This window comes from Pocillopora damicornis, chromosome 10 (assembly GCF_964200805.1).
Source record: "Pocillopora damicornis chromosome 10, jaPocDami1.2, whole genome shotgun sequence".
In the NCBI taxonomy this organism is placed as follows: Eukaryota; Metazoa; Cnidaria; class Anthozoa; order Scleractinia; family Pocilloporidae; genus Pocillopora; species Pocillopora damicornis.
In genome coordinates this window covers 23,204,620-23,225,505 of record NC_142679.1, presented here as the reverse complement: position 1 = coordinate 23,225,505, position 20,886 = coordinate 23,204,620, and the positions used below count along the sequence as shown (strand labels likewise).

Sequence of the window (20,886 nt, the reverse complement as noted above, 5' to 3'; positions counted from 1 at the left end):
GCTTACACAAAGTAGTACACACCATTCTCTGCCCAGTCTCTTCGCAGGTTAAAATCCAACATGGACGACAAGTCGGTAGGTCGTGTGTATAAGGTGGTTCTAAAACTCTGCTTTAATACCTCAATAAGAAGCATTTTTACTTTGAAAATTATCTAATCGAATTCTTTCCATAAAATTTACTTGTCACCGTTTTATCCCACCTTTACTTAAAATGCAATTGCAGAAGAGAAACATGCGTGTTTCCTTCGTGTAAACAGCTCATTATACACTGAATTGTAAATTGTAAAGTGGCTCCTCATCTTAGTCGCCCAGGCTATGTACAGCTGTATACTCATCCTTATGCAGCAGTTATTCACTCGATATCTCTATTTTGTAGGCTAAAAAATCAAGGAAAAGAAAACGGCCTAAATCAGTTTCTGGTAAATAAACACATTAGTTACACATATTTTTTTTCTTTTTCTATACATGTATTATTCACGAAACACTGTATCACAATCGTTTCTGGTTATGCAGGCAAATTGATCCAGAACATAGATTTCGTTGTTATCAATTTTTTTTCCTGTGGCAGAACCAGTAAAGAAGAGAAAAAAAAGTAAGGAGAAGAGTGAGAAGGAAGTACAGAAGGTGAGTGAAAAAAGCAGAAGGACTTCAGCAGATTTTTTACTAGAGAACAGAGATTTTTATTTATGACTAGATATTCAAACAGTCCCACTCACAAAAGAGAGAGTCTATTTAATGTGTTACACCTTAACATCAGTATGCATATTTTATATGCTGTTTTCTATACATTTCCTAAGGTAATGGCAAGGAGAATTTGTTTAAAAATCAAGAGCCTTCATTCTGGTGACCTTAATGTGTGACTTGAGGTGGTATTGTAAGGAGAAATTAGATGCTAGTCACTTTAAGGGGTTGAAGGGTTAACTGTAATTAAAACTAGTGATTTGAAAGGTGTGTGAAATTAGCTATTTGTGATTTAATGAATTTTATTATCATCCTTTAGCCAAAGATTATCCCGCATGCACATCAGTTGTTCAGGGTTGGAAAAAACACCAAAGAAAGAATTAAGATCTCAAAATTAGCAGATCTGATTTTCTTTGCATCCCTACGAGATGTTGATCCCAGATGCCAGTCTTGTCAGTCCTGGTGTCAGATAGAAGGTGCTGATAAAGTCCACAAAGTCATCATCACTCTTGTCAGTGGTGTGGGAGCAAAGGAATTTATTGAAAATAAAGATTGTTTTCCCAAATGTAGCAGCTTCTTTGAGTTGGTAAGATTTTTTATCTGGTGTGTTGAGACAATTAAATGTCAAATGGTTTCAACCAATTTTGCTTTGATTTTATTTCCTTTTTCAGGGCTTAAACACCAAAGCATCAGGAACAGACTTTAGTGTCAAACTTCCTCATGAGAGCTTACTTTTTGTTGATATGCCAAAGAAAGAGTTAAAGAAATTGAGGAAAAGGCTGGAAAAGAGTGAGTGTTTAACCAAATGATGTACATGTTAATCTGTTTCAGATGTGATGATTTTCCTCAATATATTTTTGTTATGATCTTGATGTATAGATCAGTGATTATAATTGATCCACCTGTAATTTGAAATCTTATTCAGCTAAATTTGGTAGAGAGGATTACAAATTAACTCTGGAGGAGATGCATGAAAATAACTTTCCACTGCCAAGTGCTGTCAGTGACAAGAATGGGGAAACAGAACATGATGGTATTGGTGATAAATGCATATAATCTAGATATTAATAAGATACATGAAAAAAATTACTCAATTCTGATTAGTTTAAGATAAATGCAGTTTTCAGATAATTCATGCAGAAGAGGGTTAACTCAGTGCAAAGAAGTAACAAAACAGACTTAACAATTCCTTGAACTGTTTAGCCAGACTTTGAACTTTTTTGCGCCTTAAAGAACTGATGTGAAAATATTAATAAGCACTTGTAAATTTTTTCAAAGAACACAAATTGCACTCATCCTACTGGCTTGTGCAATTTTGTTAGTCTTTGAAAAAATTTACTCATGCTTATTGCACTAAAAATTGCACAAGAAACCATGTGATTACCTATACTAATGAAAACAGGTAATTGATATTTGTAATTTTAACCCTATCATTCCTATGAGTGACCAAGAAAGAATTTCTCCTTACATGTGAAATAAGTGTCATCAAGGTACAATGTAGAGAAGGTCACCATAGCAACTGGGCCACAGGGCACCAGGATATGGAATAAAAATCTGATATAGAATATGGGATAAGGGGAGGAGATGAGGGTTGCAAGTTTGCAAGTAAAGGCAATATCATGTATTAGTATGCAGAAAAAAATTAGGTTGGTCTGCAGTTTCATTAACACTAGTTTCCTTGTTTTTAGGGTTTATTTCAACTAAACCATTTAAGAAGTCTAAGAAATCTCCAGAGTCACCAATGTTTGCAATCGATTGTGAAATGGTACTGTATGTTCACAAAATCACATCAATTATTCAAGAATTATAAATAAGAATTAATTGTTCTTCCATGTAAAGTGGGATTGGTAGTCAGTTCTATTAATCAATAAAAACTGACCTCAGTTTTAATGGCCACATTGATTGATTTGTTGTCATTCATGTGTTTACTAGTGTAAGTCATCACTTGGAAAGGAACTCACAAGAATATCATTGGTTGATGAATCATGTAGGGTGGTTTATGACACACTTGTAAAACCACCCAGGCCAATAGTGGACTACAAAACAGAGTAAGTGACAGAAACAAATTTTCAGGGGCAAATTTACCTTAAACTATGTGTGTGATCATGATAAATAGTTTGGGCACTTTTTAACTTACATTATGGACCTTGAACTTGGCTTATAAGAGAAATGCAGCAACTACTCTTGAATCAGTATTTCCCAAATTTTATTTGTTAACTTAGTTTTTCACATCAATTTCAATTATAAAGGTTTCCACCCTGTCGTGTTCCTTTTTTTTTGTGTAGGTTTAGTGGAATCACTGCAGAAATGCTGGAGAATGTAACTACAACGTTAACTGATGTTCAGAAACATTTGGTAGATATTCTACCAGCAGATGCCATTCTTTTAGGGCATTCACTAGAGTTTGACCTCAGAGCCCTTAAGGTTGGCAATAATTTGACATTTATTTCAGTCTGTAATGGAGGTGCGTGCAACGCACTTTTTTCTCTTTTTAAGAACCAGTTTAATCATGTCATAATATAGTATGGTTCAAATATTTCTTGATAAGATTCTCTTTTGTTTGTGATTTACTTGTTATTGAATTTCCTTCTTTGTTATCTTATTTTATTCATGGTTCAGGGATGTTTTGCCCCAATGCAATTTTGCCCCCCACCACCCTTGTGAGTTCACCCTCTGAAGGAGAACCATTTAGCCACCTCCTCCAGCAGTTTGTCCTCAAATATTACACCTTATATCTGTATGGTATAACATGGTACTTTGCACATTCCAGATCTCTTTGTTCATTTACCTATTTGATTTTCAGCTCTATCACACAAGAGTGATCGATACTTCTCTCCTTTATGGAGACTGTCAAGGAGTACCTTTGTTTAAATCATCATTACGGAATCTTGCTTGTCAGCATTTAAAGTAGGTTTTTCAAATATTTCTCACAGCTCATTCACTCACCACTGATTGCAGGATGGACTTTTTTGGTTAACAACTAATCTGTTAATTTGGCAATAAATTTATATGAGACAGGATTGAAAACTTTATCTACAGTATTAAATTAAAAAAAAAAAGTTACATATACATTCATAGCAGTTAATTTTAGTTAAGTTCTTTTTTTTCCTGAAGGAAGGATATTCAGAATGGAGAAAGTGGTCATTGTTCAATAGAAGATGCAAGAACCTGCATGGAATTAGTTCAGCTTAAAATTAAAAATGGTCAGCATTTCAATTTTTACCAACTTGTTGGTTGTCATCAGTTTATTATCTTTTTCTGTCATTAAATCTTTGTTATTTTCTCTGCTCTTGCCTTTTTCAGGTCCTAACTTTGGAAAAACCTTGTCAGGAAAGGAAGGGTATGAAGTACATGTTGTCTCGAAATTTACCTGCAGCACAGTTTAGAGGACTTTGCAAAGGCATTTACAATTGAAGACATTAGCCCTCTTGTTTTCGCTATTGACTCTTTCTAAATTAAAATTAAAAGTTTGATATTCAACATCAAATAAATCATTGCATATGTTTTTAACCATGATTTGCTTCTCTAATCAGATTTTTCAAGCGAATTGAACGTAGTAGGAAAAGAGGTAGCTGAGTTTTCTACTGTTAGTACTGTAGAACCGCGCCACATTTTCACCACAATATTATGATCTAGTAACACTTTTTGATTACCAAGTTTCTTGGAAACTTTTACTTTTTAGTACTACCAGAGGAGTTAGCAGGGTACTAAAAGTTTTCCCGTTTACAACAACTCTCTTTTAGATCTTTCAAAGTAAAAAAAATTCCTTCATGTCACTTTTATTTGTCCAGTTGATTTTAAACAGAAATTGAATGATTGTTGATCCCATTCCTTGCATGATATTGATAACTTCAAGAGTATTACCCCCTCCCCCTCCCCCCTTCCCCCTTCCCCCTCTCCCCCCTGCTGCATCATTGTAGCCATATGGCTCAGTGGTGCTATTACATAATGGAGGCCACCACTTTTTCCCTAATAAAGATGCTCTTTTGGACGTGAGGTTGATAATGATCTCAGTCAAATGAAATAACTAAATAAAGGTTGATTTTTCAACAGCACCTTTACAGAATTACATTTAGGGAACTGTCGTCTCTCTCTTAAAACATTTTTGCACATAAACCAAAGAGAAGTGTTGAGCTGTCTGTTTTGTCATGTTATAGGATCCATCCTAGATTTTCCCGGAGTAGTAAAAAAGTTTGGCAAAGGCGCAACACATGCAGTAACTTGCACTTCAGATGAAGAGGTGGGACTTATGCGACGGTCTAGAGATTACAGATTTAAATGTGTGTGAGGCATTGATATTGTTGAGGCTGTTTTTTCACATAATCAGAAAATGCTTCGGCACAGAAATTGCCGCAGCCCCGAGAATCAAATCGTGAGGTTGTCTTCCATACTTTTACATTGTCAGCTTTGACAGAACATGTGTTATTCTGGGATGTTGAGACTCACAATATACAATAGTAAGCGAAAGGTTTCCCCAAAACTACACCTGATCTGGCGATTAAAAGCAAACAGTCCAGTAGTCATGATTACAAAGAATTCTTCCTTTACTATATTATAAGATATTGACATTCACTTCTTCCAGGTAGTTTCTGGCGCGGTTAAATTAATGGAGTCCTCCGATATCGTCTGGACTCATCTTCATGAAGCTGAGATGTTTTTCAAAGGTAAGCGGAATTTGATTCAGCGGCTTATCCTTGTCTGATAATGCATCACTAAGGGGCCAATCAGATAATTCGTTTACTGGATGACGAGAAAAGCAAGGAGAACCTTTTAATTTGATTAATGCGTTGTACAAATTAAAATACCACTTCCTTGAACTGAAACTCTCTTCGCTCTCATGATGCTTTTCTATCTTCTGTACGCTTTCGGAGACTTTTGCTCTCTTCTCGTCTGATTAGAATGCGATTAGAGTCCTATGTAATATCTGTTAATGTAATTTTCGCATTTTTTGCATACTTATCGTATGATAATGAGCCTATGCTTAATCTTCTGTTGCAGAGGAACAGTCAAGCAATAATGAAAATCAGAAAAGAACTTTCAAGGTAGGAGATGAAAGTGCACTCCAAAATAAAATTCATTTTTGATAGCTGAACTCTTACAACGATCCCATGCCTAAAAAAACATAAGAAAATAATGTAACAAATATAAGCTCCATAGATTGAAGTCCTCAACGCAAATTACAAAAAAAAGTGTAGATCTTCCAATCAAATATTAGACTTAAGTGTCGACCATGCTTAAACCTAAGTGCGCACAGAAGATTGCAAAATCGTATCTTATCGTAATTCACCGTAACTATGTCAAATAAAAGGAGGTCAAACATATCTCTGTAGCTCTGGCTGTAGGTTTAGCCAATTTTTTTTTTATTTTGTGCCTCTGGCAAAACATACACAATGTCAAGTAAGGGTGTACATGTTATCGTCTCCATCTGTTTAACCAACTGGTCGGTCTACGTTTTTCACTGCTCACACATGTACTATCAATGTAAAGCGTACATACTTCAAATGGTACAGTAATCATGTATCTTTGCTCCTAATAGGACGTACTTCATTCCGTGGATTCAAGTATCCAGCAAATCCACGATGCGGTGCCAAGTGACTGTTTATTATTAGTAGTGTTTGGTTGCAGTGATTTATCGCCCGTGATAAGGTTCGTGTACAGTCATATTCCTCACACTTACCACTCTATGTTTTCCGTAATTCATGTTCCGAGAATTTGGTCCCACATCAGTTGGCAATCTTAGCTTCAAGTTAAGAAACAGCAATCTCAGGAATACCAAGACCATTGTAATCACTATTTGTTTTCCCCATTGTCACGTACTGGAAAGTCTGTGGCACGTAAAAGCAAAGCTGTGGAACACGCATGAGCAAACTCCCCTCTGAATCCTTACTGAGCCCACAATTTATAACGCAAAGTTGTTAGCCATTTGAGGTATTTGATGACCTGGTAGTTTTAGAAAATTTTCTTGGTGCTCCAGATCTTCTCTGATCGGATAAGACTCAGCCTTCTCAGTGAGACTCTTTTTGGGGGAGGGGTAGGGCTGCGTTAAACACGTAAACACGATAGAATACGTAATCTAAGGAAGCAATGCCTAATTTTCACTACAATTTGAATTCCAGGCTTCAGTCAAAGACAAAAGAAGATAAAGCCAACAGAGCTGAATTGAAAGAAGTTGTGAGCAAGACAAAGAATGGACTGTGCTTTCTAAAAATTACGTAGCGGTGTTACTTTCACAATCGATAGCCGTGAAGCAAAAAGCCTTTTAGGAGCTTGTTGAATAATGACCAAGTGAACTGTTGACAATATTGCAAAAATATTCGTCAAGTCAGCTCAGAAGGCTGTTAATTTACAAGCATTCACCATGAATACTGATTCCTTCGAGTTAGTGATTCATTTGCAATCAATTCAAGGAGGGAAAATAACACGGGTTTGAATCAGACGCCGCTGAGTGAGAAATTCAGGATATCCTTCAACGTTTTATCAACATGAGAGAACTTTACCAAACCAGTACTGCAGCGGGAATGTGGTGGAACTAAAACTTTTTATGTGTATAAGCTGCCTTTACCTTAAAGCCATTGATAGGTTTTACAGGAACATTTAGCATGTTTAATTCCAGTGAACCAGCTGGGAAAATTCTATTAACATTTCAAAAGTATTGTTTTAAAACTCCGGGCAGTCAAAGTAAACTTCTGTTATTTGTAAACGAGTTTTAATAATCTTAACTCCAATTGTGTTTTCATAAATTGTTTATAAAACAACGTCTCGGAATTTATGCTAAAAACATAGCTTTCACACTGCACGTAGTTGGAAGGTAATTGAACATTCTCTGAGCTTCTGGATTAATTGTATAGGGAGGTTTTACGGAGGGTTTTTTTTAATGTCAGTTTGCTTTCCCGATGCCCATAGGTGAAAAATATTTGACCTATTTCTTTTAAGAATGATATATGTCGGCACAATTTATAATTTTGTCAGCTATTTTTCCTAATGCACGACTCAGTCGAAATGACGTCAAATGGTTGAGATCTGAGGACGTTAAAACTCGTTGAGGTTTGTGGTCAATAATTTGAAGGCGAAGGATAAGCACTTTCTCATTTTCATTGGCTGCCAAATTTCATTGTGGCATCTGATATTAAATCATTCGGAGAAACATTTTACATACGTGTTTGACAAAGTCTACTTTGAATAAATGCGAAAGGATGTGAATTTCCTCTGTTCGCTGCGACAGTGATTTCAAAAGATAGAGTTACTCCAACAAAAGTGAGAGATTATTGTAGCGTATAGACCGAAAATATTCTCTCGGTTAAGCTAAAATATTTTGTCTCCAATTAAGAACTCTAAACTTTCTCTGAAGGAATGGCTCGTGCAGCAGGTTAGTATTCTTAACTCATAGTTTCATAGTCACAAACTCACAGTTTCCAACTCATAGTTTTTAACTCGTAGTTTCCACGTAGTTTTATTACAACTTTGTTCACTTCGTAGCTTAAAAGTGGTTTGTTTCTTCACCTTTGTATGTCAGTGCGAGAAGAAGCAGCGAGAGCTTTTAGTCCTTAATCACTGATATGTCAGTTGCTGTAAAAATGTGCGGATGTCATTTCGGCTTTTTGTTGATGTTGATGTATATAGGGCTTTTTATATTTCTGCGGTAGATGCGTATAAGATACCAGAACTTTTCAAATGTCTCCATTCCAAAAACAATTGTGACTCAGGTTTTAAAATAGAATATTGAATTTGAAACCCAATAACAAATGTCATTTCTCGGCCAATCATTTCCCTATAGTATAACTACCGCCGACTGACACAGCTGTTACAAGCTGACTCTAAAGTGTATAATTATTTCTTGATTCCTTCATCACAGGACTTGTAAAAATCTTTCACAAGCTGCTTCTCGCGATGATGTGTAAGAATTTCAAGTTGAGAAGATGCGATAACGGAACATTTTGTTTCTCACGGCTCAGATGCAAAACGAACTTCAAGCGATTTTTACCAGGAAAGAATTTTCTGACCAGAGCTGACAAGCATTTGAGAAGCGATCAAGAACTGTGCCTTCCATCTGCACGAGAAGTGTTGCAGCCGATTTACGTCACAGAAATCACACGAAACTTCCCATCAGAAATTTTGATGCCTTTTGCTTCAGCGAGGGATGAGCTGGACGAAATTAAATTTTTTGGCAATGGAAACCACGATAAATATCTACTCAGAGAATCCGATATTTCTGCTGATTCTGAGGAAAATGTTATATCTGAGATTTTTGCGTGGGTCTACAGAATGGAAATTACAGAGGAAGACTTTTCAGATGGGTTGTCGGCTACTACATCTGTTTACGAGAAATGATTTTCTCAGAAGAAAAAATTGGAGAACAACTTAACTAATTGCTGCAATTTTACGAATTTAGATGAATACTGCCAGCGATTGGCTGGTGCTGTCATAGCTTGCCAAATAATAATACTTCATTTGAAAGATGTCTCAGTCAGTCTAGAAGTTGTAAATAAGATCAGGCTGATCAGGGAATAGGCCTTAAACTGAATGAATTACTATACTGCCTATAGAATGACTGCTGTTTCACAACCTGTAATTTTAAGAAGTTTCAATTATAACGATATTTTTCCTTCCTCCTTTAGCATTTTGTTTCGTTCAGATTTTCAGCATTAAAATTTGTTACATTTGAACTATTGAACTTCTCAGACGGATAACAGGTTTCTTGCATTTTCACCTTTTCACGTTATTTGTTTCAACCAAAGAGAACATTTTTCATAATCAATCGTAAAACTTGAACAAACTCAAAACAGCTGAAATTAATCATATTTAGAATCTTTTCAAGCACTCGACTTTGAATTCATGAACTCAGGATCTGAAATATGGCGACGGTATTTCAACAACTTCAGATTTGATTGCACGATTCTCATTTATTGCTAAAATTTCGAATTTTGGCGAATATTCCTCACCTAGCGTTTACGTGTTAATTGTTTACTGTAGCAATTTGTTGCAATATACGTGCAAGACTTTCTGCCTGCTTATTGGCCGAGAGTTCGTCGACTTATTCCACACAGTGCGAAAAGTATGGATTTAAAATTGATCGTTAGTGAAAAACATTGAAATAAATAAAAACTAAAATAACAATGTACATTTATAATCAGTGATGAAATAGTTTCTCGTGCAATTCAGAGTAAATAAACAGTCCTCAATTTTTTCGAATACTACAATTCGCCATTTTTTTCGTATGGAATACAATTGTTAATCGTGCTTATTCCCAAATGCATGGGAAATCATTTGAACACCCAAGCAAACTTTTTACGGGACTGAACTCTCGCAATAAGGAATCTCTCTGTCAGTTAAATATTCCACGGACAAAACTGTCTCGCGAATAAATTTCATTCGTTTATTTTTTTGTTCAACTGCAAATGGAAACCATACATTAAATACCCCGCCATGGTGGGTGGATTTTCCAAAAAAATACGAAGATAATTTTTTTTGTTCGAAATGAGGAGGCTGAGTTTGATATTTCACCGAAAAGGAAAGTTTTTTTACTTTACCGTTTGACCCCTAAGAGTGATTTGCATCTAATTTCTCCTTACAACGTCACACCTGAATCACACAGTAAGGTCATGAGAACGAATGAAATGATTACCAACTAAAGAAGCTCTTGATTGTTAAACAAATTCTCCTTGCAGCACCCGAGGAAATGCATGGAGAAAAGTATGGAGAATATACTTACTGATGTTAGGGTGTAAAGGGTTAAGAGGAAGATAATTTTTTATTCTCGTTTATTCCTAACCATTACTGCGTGTTGATAAGCTAGGTCTCTCATAAAAACCAAATCTACTGCCAGTTGTCAACTTGTGAGGCAGATGTTATCCGAACGAAAGAAAGCGCCCGTAAACTTTGTGCGCACAGCACTTTTAGCCTTCGCTGTTATGTAATTTTCTTCTTGTTATGTAATTTTCTTCGTGAAGTCAGATCGAAATACTAGAGAACTTTTTGCATATTTTGGTCGAAAGTGCTTGAGGATACCATATATTAACCGAGGACATTCAACACGCAGCAGTTTAGAAAGGATCCCATATTGTGGGGTGTGAAAAGCGAAAGAATTTCCCAGTCCCTCCCATTTTCCTTGCGATTGAGCCTGAATTTTTCCAAGCTTGTTTTCTTCCATTTCCTGAAATTTCTCACTTGTCGACTTGTCATGTTTATGTCGATACTTTTTTCTGAAAACATTGTATACAAATCAGTGGTTCGACTCTTTTGGGATTTCTTCAGCTGCCGTATTAAGACAGCAGTGAAAGGAAGGGCCTATTGTGATAATTTCTTTACTTTTTATTTCCGCACTAAGACATATAATTTAACCGACTGCTCGCAATAATTCGTCAACTGTCTATCTTTTCTTACGGAGTAACCAATCGCTCCCAGGTATTTTATATCCTTCATTTTCCTTAATGCCAGAGACTTAGCTGGGTTGATTAGAAAGTTTTTCGCCTTTAGTATGCCTTGCTATAGACTTAGCATTGTTTTCAAACTGAACAGCTTGCCTTTTTTTAATTTTTCTGTTTTTAGTATCAATAAATCACCGAGGCATGACTGAAAATCTTTTTTTAAATATTTGAGAATTTCTGAGTTGGTAGTTGAACGGAACCTTGATCGCATTTCACAAGCTTAGTGCAGTAAGCGAAAAAAATTTGCGTGCGTTGAGACCCAACATAAGTTTGGAGATACTCATTCGAATACTAATCCATGGAAAAACAGACGACAGAAAATCTTTTAGGTAAACTGACACGTAAGGATTGAGGATGGCCCTAGGTAACTTTGCCATCTGTTACAGCAGTGTTTAAACATCACTCAGAGAATGTAAAAAAACACTGTACAGAGAAAAACTTAAATAAGAAAACTTGGAAAAGAATGAAACGTCAAGTGTACAACTAACACGTGACTGCAACTTAATTTTCCATCAGGAAAATACTCGTTGCTCTAAGCTGTAAAAACGTTTATTGCATGACGGTGCAGTTAATACTCGATCTTACCTCTTTTTTTTTCTGCTTTTCAGCTATATGTGTAACTTAGATATTTTTTTTTGTCTTAACTAACAACAAAGGCACACTCCACTCAGAACCGCTGTGCTTAAATATATTGAACCTAGCACTTGTACTATCCACGACTACGATCAAATGGAGTGGTGTGCGCCGGACCTCTTCAATTACCAACAATTTTTTTTTTGCAAATGACTCTTTCCAATTATTACTTACATAAAATACATGAAAACAGTTCTGATTGGCTAGCAAGGAGTGCTGTTCTCATGTTATACGAGTGCAAATTACTAAATGGGCTATTTCCAGATGTACATTTGAATAACTTTAAAATGATAGCGTTGCAAAAGTTTGAAACTACCAAACGTAATCTGCTTCAACAAACCGGCTGAAATAATCTCACACGAAATTAAAGAAAACGCTGTCGAAATCTCAGGCGTTCTAATTCATTGTCTGGCCTTTTTTTCATGTAGACTAACAAAATTGCATGAGCCCGCAATTACAATGACAAATATGAACTTTTTCGTGTGAATATTTATTAGAAAATTGTCGGAAGTGTCTTAGGTGTACGCAGTCCTTGATATTTGCAAGTGCTGGATGAAAACGTGACACCACATGAGCCAAACAGCCTTCAACTCAGTTGATAATACTAAACATGCAGCCTTCACACTGTTCATGTGTCCAGCTCAAAGTGTGTGGAATCGCAGCAAATGTTTTTGATGTAAATAGCATCCACCATCAGTTTACTTGATGTTATCAGAAAATTAATTGAGGAAAAAAACAAAACTTGAGAGTTGTTTCATAACGGAAGTTTTTCAGTCTTCTTTCAAAATACCGGTAGTAACAACACCGGTTTAAAATGAGCAAATTTATCCCGATTAGGCCGTAAAGTTGTTTTTTAAGAAAAAAAAATTCGATCCGCTGCTGACGGAGAAATGAATGGCTTGAGCAACAATGACTCGCAAACTGAATATATACACCGGACATTTTGGAACACATGGGACATACCAGTCAAATGTTACAAGTTATATTCGTTTCGAGCTCGAGGAGACAACTTCAAGCCTGTGCGCGTAAACCCGGTGTCTCTTTCAGAAGGTAAGGTCAAGAAAATTTCTGTCTACGTTAACATTTCTTTTGATCTTTTTGGTCTTAATTTCTTTTGGTATTAAGATAAATTTGTGCAAAAAACCCAATTATTGAACATTAAACATTTTACTTCATCTCAAATTCGGAAATTCATTTTTAGTTCGGCTGATCGACAAATTGAATCCGGTACATTATAGCAATATTTTATATTCGTAACTTAACACAATAAATGCATTTAAAAAGTTCTGAACTGAAACGAGTTACAATGTACTGCCGTTATCTAGAAAGACAAAATTAATGGAGGGCAAAATCATATACAAGACTCAACGTTCTTGTGTTCTCATGGAACACGGACAATCTCTCTGGTGGCCGGACCCGCATAAGGAGAAAATCAACATACCAAACGTTTCAAATCTGTCGTTCTCCGAAATTTCTTAGTCAAAACTAATATGGATCGCCTCGTTGAGGAGATTGAATAGAACCCTAACTTGAATGTCGTATATACTTCTTTAATAAGGCTTCAGAACAAACACATAAAATATAGATACGTCCGTATCGAGAGCAACTTAAGAATTAGAGAAGGCAGAGAATAAAACGGCAATCATGAAATGATAACATTATTTTTTAATTTCAAAATATTCTATCGCTCGATTTTTCTTGATGAGCGTTTTGAAATAGTTTGAGTCAGCCAACTCTCTCAACAAGGTACATGACACATGAGGTGTTCAAAGAGAGAACAGAAAAACATTACTGAAGATGAAACAAGCCTCAAATATGATTGTATAGAATCTCGGCGCTACCGACCATAACTTTTTTAGTCGATGTGTTGATATTATTTCTGGTCTTCCGCAGGTCAAAACTCTAATTGTTTCAGGCCAGGCATATCTTTTAGAGGGTTCACTGGAAGAAATCTTAAAGGTTTTACATAGTGAAGCTTTCGAAAAATGAAACCCTGCGATTCCCACAAAGAGGATGCCTCACACTCTACCACATTACCTTAAATCTACAAGAAAAAAGTTAGTCAGGTAATTTAGAATATTGATACTGTACGTGAGCGCACTGATAACTTCCCAACCAAGAATAACATATAACGTGCCACAGGTATATATATCTATACACCCATGCAAACAAACCTACGACACAAAGCGCAATACACGAGTTGAAAAAATGACCTGTGCCAACTGCGTGGCGTTACATTTCTTATCTATACTGCCTTACGGTTTTTTTTTTACCACGAAACGATGCACGTTCTAGTCTAAAAATGATTTACTTACGACTTTAAAACTCATTCAATCAAATTTCATGTACCAATCCAACAGATTGTGGCGTCATGCTTGAAGGATCTCACCAGCTGTCAAACCTCACAACCCGATTGTCGGGCTTCCTAAATGGCTCAAACACAACAGGACGAATCTATGTGTTTTTACCAGCAGGCTTCACCACCAAACTAGTTGCAGTCTTATTTTTGGCAAATTTTGGAGTCGTAGGATTCGTTGGTAACAGCCTTATATATTATTTTATTTCCAAAAGAAAGAAGACCGTCGGGTTTCTGCAAAAAAGCGCTTTTGTAAGAAATTTAAATCTGTACATAAAAAGTTTAGCTCTTTCGGAAATTCTTTGTTCCATGATATCTATCCCATTATTTTGTATTCAGATAACGGTAGACGTATTTCAAAGGCACACCTGGGCTTGCAAACTAGTTCGGTATTTCAACATCCTGTTTCCTACTGTTACAATAAATAATCTTATAGTAATAAGTATGGAGAGGTATTTTGCGACTCGTAAAGTTCCTCGTACCTTTAGTGTTGCTCGTGTTCGCAAGCTAATATGGGCTGCATGGATAGTAGGTCTTATTCATGTATTAGGCCCCGCTGCAGCAGTGGATGGAATACCTTATGATCTGGATGATACACATTACACAGTCATGTGTAAACCTGATATTAGTTACCGAGTGTTTCAGATAATTTGCGCAAGTCATGGAGTAATATATACAGTACCTTATTCCCTCTTTGATCTTAATTTATTTCAATATTTCCATTGCAATAACTATGTGGGGCAGGCAGAAAAGAAAAGTAGATATACAGTCAAGTAACGCCATAAGAGAGGGCTTAAAGGCTGCTACAATTCGAGGAACATATCTCCTTGTTACCATTACACTGTCATTTATCGTTTCAAACTCAGGGGTTTATTATTACGCCATATATTCTACTTCAATGGCAAAAGATCCTCCAGATTTTAGAGCACAATTTATCACAAGGTGCTTTTTTTCTGGGCTGATTTTCTCGAACAGCATTCTTAACGTTATCATATATCTCATTCAAATGGAAGATTTTCGCGCATTTATTAAGGGGCTGTTTTTCAAGAAAGCCGCTAAAGCCTCCTGATGGAAAAATTGACTCTCATCGCTCCAACCGCTCCGGTAACGATCCATCATAACCTTCAAGTCAATTTCAGTACACAATAATCATACACAATAATCCAGTGAGATCAATTTAGGAACAAAACTTTTCCCGACTGTTGATTAATGTTCCAGCAAGCTCCAATATTAGTACAAAGGTGACCACGGCAGAAGTCAATTAATAGTCGCTTCTCTGAATTTTTATCTTCTCTTTCGATACCACTTTGGAAAAGCCCTGTTTTCGGAGATCGAAAGAGCCGTTAACCCCAACCGATATGCTTCATTTTGACCGAAGAAAAAAGATAAATTTTCAAGTTTATCTGCCAAATTAATGGGGACTTCTAGGCTAGATTAACTGTGTACAGTAAGAAATAAGTTTTGTCATTACTCAAACATCGAATTCCAATCACATTCCCATTGCTATAGTGGACAACATTATGTGTCTGTTAAGGCTTAGCGAGACAAAGTGGCTGGAGTCTAAATAGCCAGTAATCATAGTAAATTCTGTATAATATTGTGGTGGAACCTTTAAAGCAATATATCAGTGGAACCTCTGTACTATCTTGAGTAATTCAAGTATTGTAACTTACCTAAGCGAGTATCGTAAAAAAAGACTCTTGTATTTCTATCCCGATGTTCCTGTCATAATTTCTGACTGGAATTCGAAAAAGGATGATGTATAGAGATTTCAAAAACAGTCATAAAGAGCGGTTAATGCTGCTCTATCTGTTATCAAAAATTGTAGATAAAAAAATGGGATATGTATAATGCATGTGGTAAGGTAATGATCATGTAAATCATGCAGGTCCAGGGTCGTTTAAATAAACGGTTATCTGGGCGCGTGGAAGCCAGCCTTGTTACTTGTAAGCTGGCTATGAAACCTGACCTTGTAACTCAGATTTTACTTCATGTCATGTTGGTTAGCATGTGATTTCTTCAAATATAATCGCCCTAAAAGTGATCGATAATTAATTTTAATCAGTGCATGTATTTCTACACCTTATACAGAAAATCAATAAAGTATTCATCAATGTGTGATCACATAAATTTTTTTTATTGAAGTGTTTTTTGACTGATCGTTAAATTAGCTGGAGCGCTTATGGGTTTGGAAAAAATTTATTCTAAATGAAGTCTTTGGTCAACGACTAATGTGTTGTCAATGGAGAAAAAGATTTGACAAGCATGGATGATTACCATAGCTACAATGAATTTAAGTGAACTAAAGAGACGGAAAATAGATTACGAGTAAATCTAAATTAAAGAAATTGGGGGTTCATCATGCAAATTTTTCTCACATTGTTTGTTGATCTTCCATATTTAATATTCCCCCATGAAAAGTTTGAATATAAGTTAGTGTCAGTTTTTTCATTAACTGTCAAGTCCTACAGCTCGGGAACAGAATCAAATATTCCTTTGTTGTAAAAGAAATCTTGACAGGCAATAACCTCGACTTGTCTTATGGGAGCGTAAGATTTGGATTGCTTTAAATCACATAAATCAATGCAAGTAGGCATGTTAACAAATGGGGAACCGCTTATATCACACAATAAGCCTAATTTTAGCGGTTAGACACTGCAGTAGATAGCTGTAGTCATAGGAACTTTATAAAAACACAATTCAAAAATCTTGTTTACAAACAGAAAAAAAATCCTTCAACCACCTCTTTTTTGATTGAAGTTGGATTTTACATCTAAATCTTGCGTCATATGGCTTTAGAATATACACTGGTTCATGTTCTTCTTAAGAACTCAAACTTAATAATTAAAACTTCTTATTGACAAAATTAAATTTGCGAACTTTAATCAATAACCTTTTTTAGGTCTTTATTTCCTTATCACAATTCCAAGAGCTCTGCTAGCATCTCATCGAGTTCTTCTTCCGATGCGCTGGCTCGGAGTTTTGCGCAATTTGTTCCATCACACGCTTCGCTCGAGCTTTTCGGTCTCTCTACGGTTCCGCTGTTAAAATTACTCTTCTCCCAGCCCACATTCTCTAAATCACGCATGAGTTTTTCAACCAGGGAGTCCGTACTTCCCCTCACACCTGCGGAAGCTTCTCTTGAAATCTGCCCTTCGTTTTCTTGTCTTGTGGTTTCAACAAGTTGAAGCAATTCTTGTAGCTCTGCATTTCTCTTCTCCACATCCAGAAAAAATTGTTCGAGTTCCTCGTCTGGACGCTGCGAATCTTCGTCTACAACAGACGGACGTTTCTTGGCGTTTTTAGACGAGGGGCTGTACAAATTGCCAGTCTCAACCTCCTCCAAAATCCTTTCCATGTCCTCTTCTTTTGCAAAACTGTTCACTCTCGACAGCTTTTTCGAGGAACTGGATATTTTGTGATTAACATTTTTTGCTTGATTCACCGTTGCAGGCTCCAACATTTTGTTCCTCGCTTCTTTAAAATGATTATTCGTTCTGTTTTGCACAGAACCCAACAAAAAGCTTGTCCTCATGTCTTTACAAGAGCTTCAAGTACTAACCACTAGTATGCTACGAGTGACCGCAGTTTACGTTTACTTGCTGCTTTAAAGAGCTTTAATTAGCGCTGTGGCTCGTAGAACTTTCCCAACCAAGTGATAAAACATTTACACCTGTCTCCACTTTCCTAACAATTTGACCACAAAGGATCGTTGTGAATAGGAAAAACCTTCGCCCAATGAAATTTCCAATTTGTTGTTTTCCTAAACAATAAATTATATTACGCACTAAAAAAGTAAAACTGAAAATCCACGAGGTTAATTAAATAAATTTCATTGAGTATATGCTGCCTTCGCTGTGGCCAATAAAGAAATTTTAAAATCGTTTTTTTCCGAATCAGTTGTACGACGTATGGATGTTAAATTCTAGTCATGCATAACAAAAGACGTCAACGTGATATAGAAACGATGAAAGCTTTTATTTCGACACCATTTTCTCATTCTTAGGTGATAAATAATAATTGAGGCACGTCCTACACCTGACAGATTTTCTTAGCATGTCAAATTTCCATGCCGTCATCGTCGAGTACAAACGTGAGACCAAGAAAAAAAAACCTTTGATAATTACTTAACTAATTACAAATCTGGAGTTTCACACAACTGAAAGGAAGAAACTAACTACAGGTCAATATTTTGCTTAGTTTTAAACGTTTACGCTACAGAAATTGCAGGTGAAGACATGGATGAGAAATTACCAAACCCTTTGCAATGGAATTAAAATATCACAAGGTTAATTTTGTAGTTAACGATTGTTTCGATAGCATTTTTTAGTTCTATCGACGAACTTTATTGAAGTTCAAAAATAAGGAACATTTAGTAACTCTGGCACTGTTCTTGTGATTATAGGCAAATTTTCTTCTAATCACAGATTAAATTTTCATCTCCAGCAGAGGGGTACTTGGTTTAAACTCCGGTTTTTTAGCGAAATTTTCAGCAAGGGTTTCAGAAGTGTAGAAATCATTCATTGTCTTAGCAATCTTGCTTGTTCCACATAAATTCTCCTTTCTTCTGAATGTGAACGACGTTGACGAATTCATGGTTCTACTATTAGTGACCATTTCTCTCACAACTATAAAATGCTCAGTAGCTTGGAGGCAAATTGTCGCAAAGTCTCCTTTTGCGAAAGTTTCGCTTAAATTAAACATTCTCTCGGGCTCGTTTCCGTTGGTTGGAAATCGGCGCATCGTGGGCTCATTTTCCATATCGGAACGTTTGACATCTGGGGCTTTACTTTTAAGGAAAGGAGTTGCAGTCTTGTCCCATGCATTTTTAAGAATGGGTGATACACATTTCAGGCGCGGTGTAAACGTGCTATCTGGAACCAAGTTCCATCTAACTGTTTTCTTTGTCTTCTTTGGTACGCCTCCATAATAAGTTTGTTCCACTCGTACTACAAGCCCTGGGGACTAATTTGATAAACGTATAACGCATAAAGAAACAACTGACTTAATAGGAAAACAGATTCAGGTATGAGATGATTTAAGACACCGTGACAGAGAAAGCTTCACGTAGTGTAATTGTATCAGGGATATTAACATCACTGCAATGCAGTTTTCTATGGGCAATCAGAGTGATATTAGTTAAAAGTGGGTGATAAACTTCTTGCTCACTCGCATCAAGATGTGTCTACCTGGACACCATGGAATTGCCTGATGTCTTTTCGAAAATCATATGCAGGGGAATAAATTATCGTCAAATTTAGGTCCTTATGTGCAGCTGGCATGGTTTCAGTCACCCTAAACAAATGACGTTGATACAACAGCACCAATTAAAGTATCATGTTAAGGTAATTTATCAAAGACAAATACTAGATACTTTTACCTTGGGGACGATGTATTCGTGGTTTGTAAACATCCTTGTTACAGTAAAATATGCAATTTTTTCCTGACTAACAAGCATTTTCAGTGTCTCTCTCAGTTTATACATCAGCTCTCCTTCGCAAACTCTTACTCTTCCTTTCCATGACTGCCCATAGACAAAATCCCAAAAGTTCTGGCAGTTCACATCCAGAATCAAAGACCGGCTGTTAGCACTGGTTGGTTTTTCCACAAATATCTCTGAAGGACAAATTTTGCGGACAACCTCAATGTAGTCGATTGATTTTTTACCTAATCGCTGGCATCCACGGGTAACTTGAAGTTTCAACTTTTCTAGATACACTTTCCAAACATTTTTCTCAATTTCTTTGGCTGAGGAAGGTGTCCATGGCTTAATGACACACCTCTTCCCGCTTTTAGCATGCCGTTGGTCGTTAACAATAATTTCGTGCTGTCTTTTAAAACAGCTGCTGCATATGCAAGTATTTCTAGTTGCAAACGACATTTCTAAGGTGATTCAGGTGAATTTTATTTTGATTATGTGAAACTAAACGTATGCGTACGTAAGATGCATGCGTCATAAATACTGTGAAATGTTTGACCAGCGCGCGCTCTTAGCGTGTACTGATCGGTCGGAATCCTAGACCAAGAACTATGAATATGATTCTAGGCTCCTTTTTAATTCATTTGTGTAAGGAGATGTATCATCATTCCCTTCGACACAAATAGTATTTTTACACCAGACTCTCGTTAAGAATTCTCAGTCCGTAAACTAAACTCAATGCTTTACCTGTTACATAATGGTTTACATATCTTTATAAATCCAGCATCAAGCTTTCACGTCTGTCTTTTCCAATCCATGCTATGTCCATTTCTCCACATTTCACCATCCGTTTCTTTATGACCCATTTTCCTCATTTGGCATTTTTGTTTACTACCAATCTAAATTAGCATCTCTGGCTAAAAGATATGTTGCATATCAGCCGACGACGGAGGCTGTTGCGATGCAGTTCCATCAACTTCAAATATCTGAAAAGTAATTCTCCCATTTAAGAGCCAGGCGTTGACGTTTCCCTGTGAGATAAGTTAGAGAATTTGATTTTATATCACGTGCACCCTCTTGATAATAACTTCACATTGTCTTTTTCACGCCCTGTTTGCTGGAGTGATGTATTAAGATTATTTACGTCAATTACCTTCAGGTAGAAGTAAACGTATAAAGGAAAAATAAATGAGATGTGGTTAAATTTACATTCGCTTTTAAATCTTTTAACTCGCCCACCTTTTGTAATAACAGCAAAATAAACTTAAAAAAAAAACAGAAAGCAAGCCTTGCGCTGTGATATTCCTTTTCTGTTTACATTTCCTTTCAATGAGTTATAATGATTTTCTGTATGGTTTGCCGCAACTTGATAA

General features: G+C 36.3%; 4 protein-coding genes and 1 pseudogene across 9 annotated transcripts; 3 read left to right on the top strand and 2 right to left on the bottom strand.

The window, feature by feature from the left end:
• The first annotated feature begins 38 nt into the window (after positions 1 to 38).
• On the top strand, positions 39 to 7,881 carry LOC113671505 (uncharacterized). 6 transcript variants are annotated; one of them, XM_027187717.2, is made up of 18 exons: positions 39 to 75; positions 377 to 419; positions 569 to 624; positions 1,001 to 1,267; positions 1,353 to 1,470; positions 1,607 to 1,714; positions 2,370 to 2,446; positions 2,614 to 2,729; positions 2,967 to 3,105; positions 3,485 to 3,588; positions 3,796 to 3,884; positions 3,985 to 4,021; positions 4,215 to 4,249; positions 4,839 to 4,921; positions 5,264 to 5,345; positions 5,680 to 5,723; positions 6,218 to 6,327; positions 6,798 to 7,881. In XM_027187717.2, the coding sequence occupies exons 1-18, from the start codon at positions 61 to 63 to the stop codon at positions 6,895 to 6,897; spliced, it is 1,623 nt and encodes a 540-aa protein (XP_027043518.2). In that variant the 5' UTR covers positions 39 to 60; the 3' UTR covers positions 6,898 to 7,881. The 6 variants fall into 6 exon arrangements, 2 of the variants coding, with proteins under 2 accessions (XP_027043518.2, XP_089041684.1); XR_016180606.1 differs by having other exon boundaries at positions 40 to 75; positions 5,268 to 5,345; XR_016180605.1 differs by having other exon boundaries at positions 45 to 93; positions 5,268 to 5,345.
• A 29-nt stretch (positions 7,882 to 7,910) lies between these two features.
• On the top strand, positions 7,911 to 9,870 carry LOC113671506 (uncharacterized). The gene is made up of 2 exons (XM_027187718.2): positions 7,911 to 8,047; positions 8,534 to 9,870. The coding sequence occupies exons 1-2, from the start codon at positions 8,032 to 8,034 to the stop codon at positions 9,007 to 9,009; spliced, it is 492 nt and encodes a 163-aa protein (XP_027043519.2). The 5' UTR covers positions 7,911 to 8,031; the 3' UTR covers positions 9,010 to 9,870.
• Positions 9,871 to 14,109: 4,239 nt separating this feature from the next.
• On the top strand, positions 14,110 to 16,057 carry LOC149039472 (putative G protein-coupled receptor 19; annotated as a pseudogene).
• A 153-nt stretch (positions 16,058 to 16,210) lies between these two features.
• Positions 16,211 to 18,023, bottom strand: LOC113671408 (uncharacterized). The gene has a single exon (XM_027187593.2). The coding sequence runs from the start codon at positions 17,627 to 17,629 to the stop codon at positions 17,012 to 17,014; it is 618 nt and encodes a 205-aa protein (XP_027043394.2). The 5' UTR covers positions 17,630 to 18,023; the 3' UTR covers positions 16,211 to 17,011.
• A 30-nt stretch (positions 18,024 to 18,053) lies between these two features.
• On the bottom strand, positions 18,054 to 20,252 carry LOC113671592 (uncharacterized). Its single transcript, XM_027187837.2, has 2 exons — positions 19,475 to 20,252; positions 18,054 to 19,059 (listed from the first exon to the last, which is right to left on the bottom strand). The coding sequence occupies exons 1-2, from the start codon at positions 19,973 to 19,975 to the stop codon at positions 18,523 to 18,525; spliced, it is 1,038 nt and encodes a 345-aa protein (XP_027043638.2). The 5' UTR covers positions 19,976 to 20,252; the 3' UTR covers positions 18,054 to 18,522.
• Positions 20,253 to 20,886: the final 634 nt, after the last annotated feature.

What these genes read in the sequence shown, in the direction of transcription:
- LOC113671505 (XM_089185558.1), top strand. Translation starts at nt 61, where the DNA reads ATGGACGACAAGTCGGTAGGTCGTGTGTATAAG. An exon ending in TGAACGTAGTAGGAAAAGAG is followed by an intron (nt 4,250 to 4,838) that starts GTAGCTGAGTTT and finishes GTCATGTTATAG; the next exon opens with GATCCATCCTAGATTTTCCC. An exon ending in GATTTATCGCCCGTGATAAG is followed by an intron (nt 6,328 to 6,797) that starts GTTCGTGTACAG and finishes TTTGAATTCCAG; the next exon opens with GCTTCAGTCAAAGACAAAAG.
- LOC113671408 (XM_027187593.2), bottom strand. Translation starts at nt 17,629, where the DNA reads ATGAGGACAAGCTTTTTGTTGGGTTCTGTGCAAAACAGAACGAATAAT.
- LOC113671592 (XM_027187837.2), bottom strand. Translation starts at nt 19,975, where the DNA reads ATGTCGTTTGCAACTAGAAATACTTGCATATGCAGCAGCTGTTTTAAA. An exon ending in ACGAATACATCGTCCCCAAG is followed by an intron (nt 19,060 to 19,474) that starts GTAAAAGTATCT and finishes TTATCAAATTAG; the next exon opens with TCCCCAGGGCTTGTAGTACG.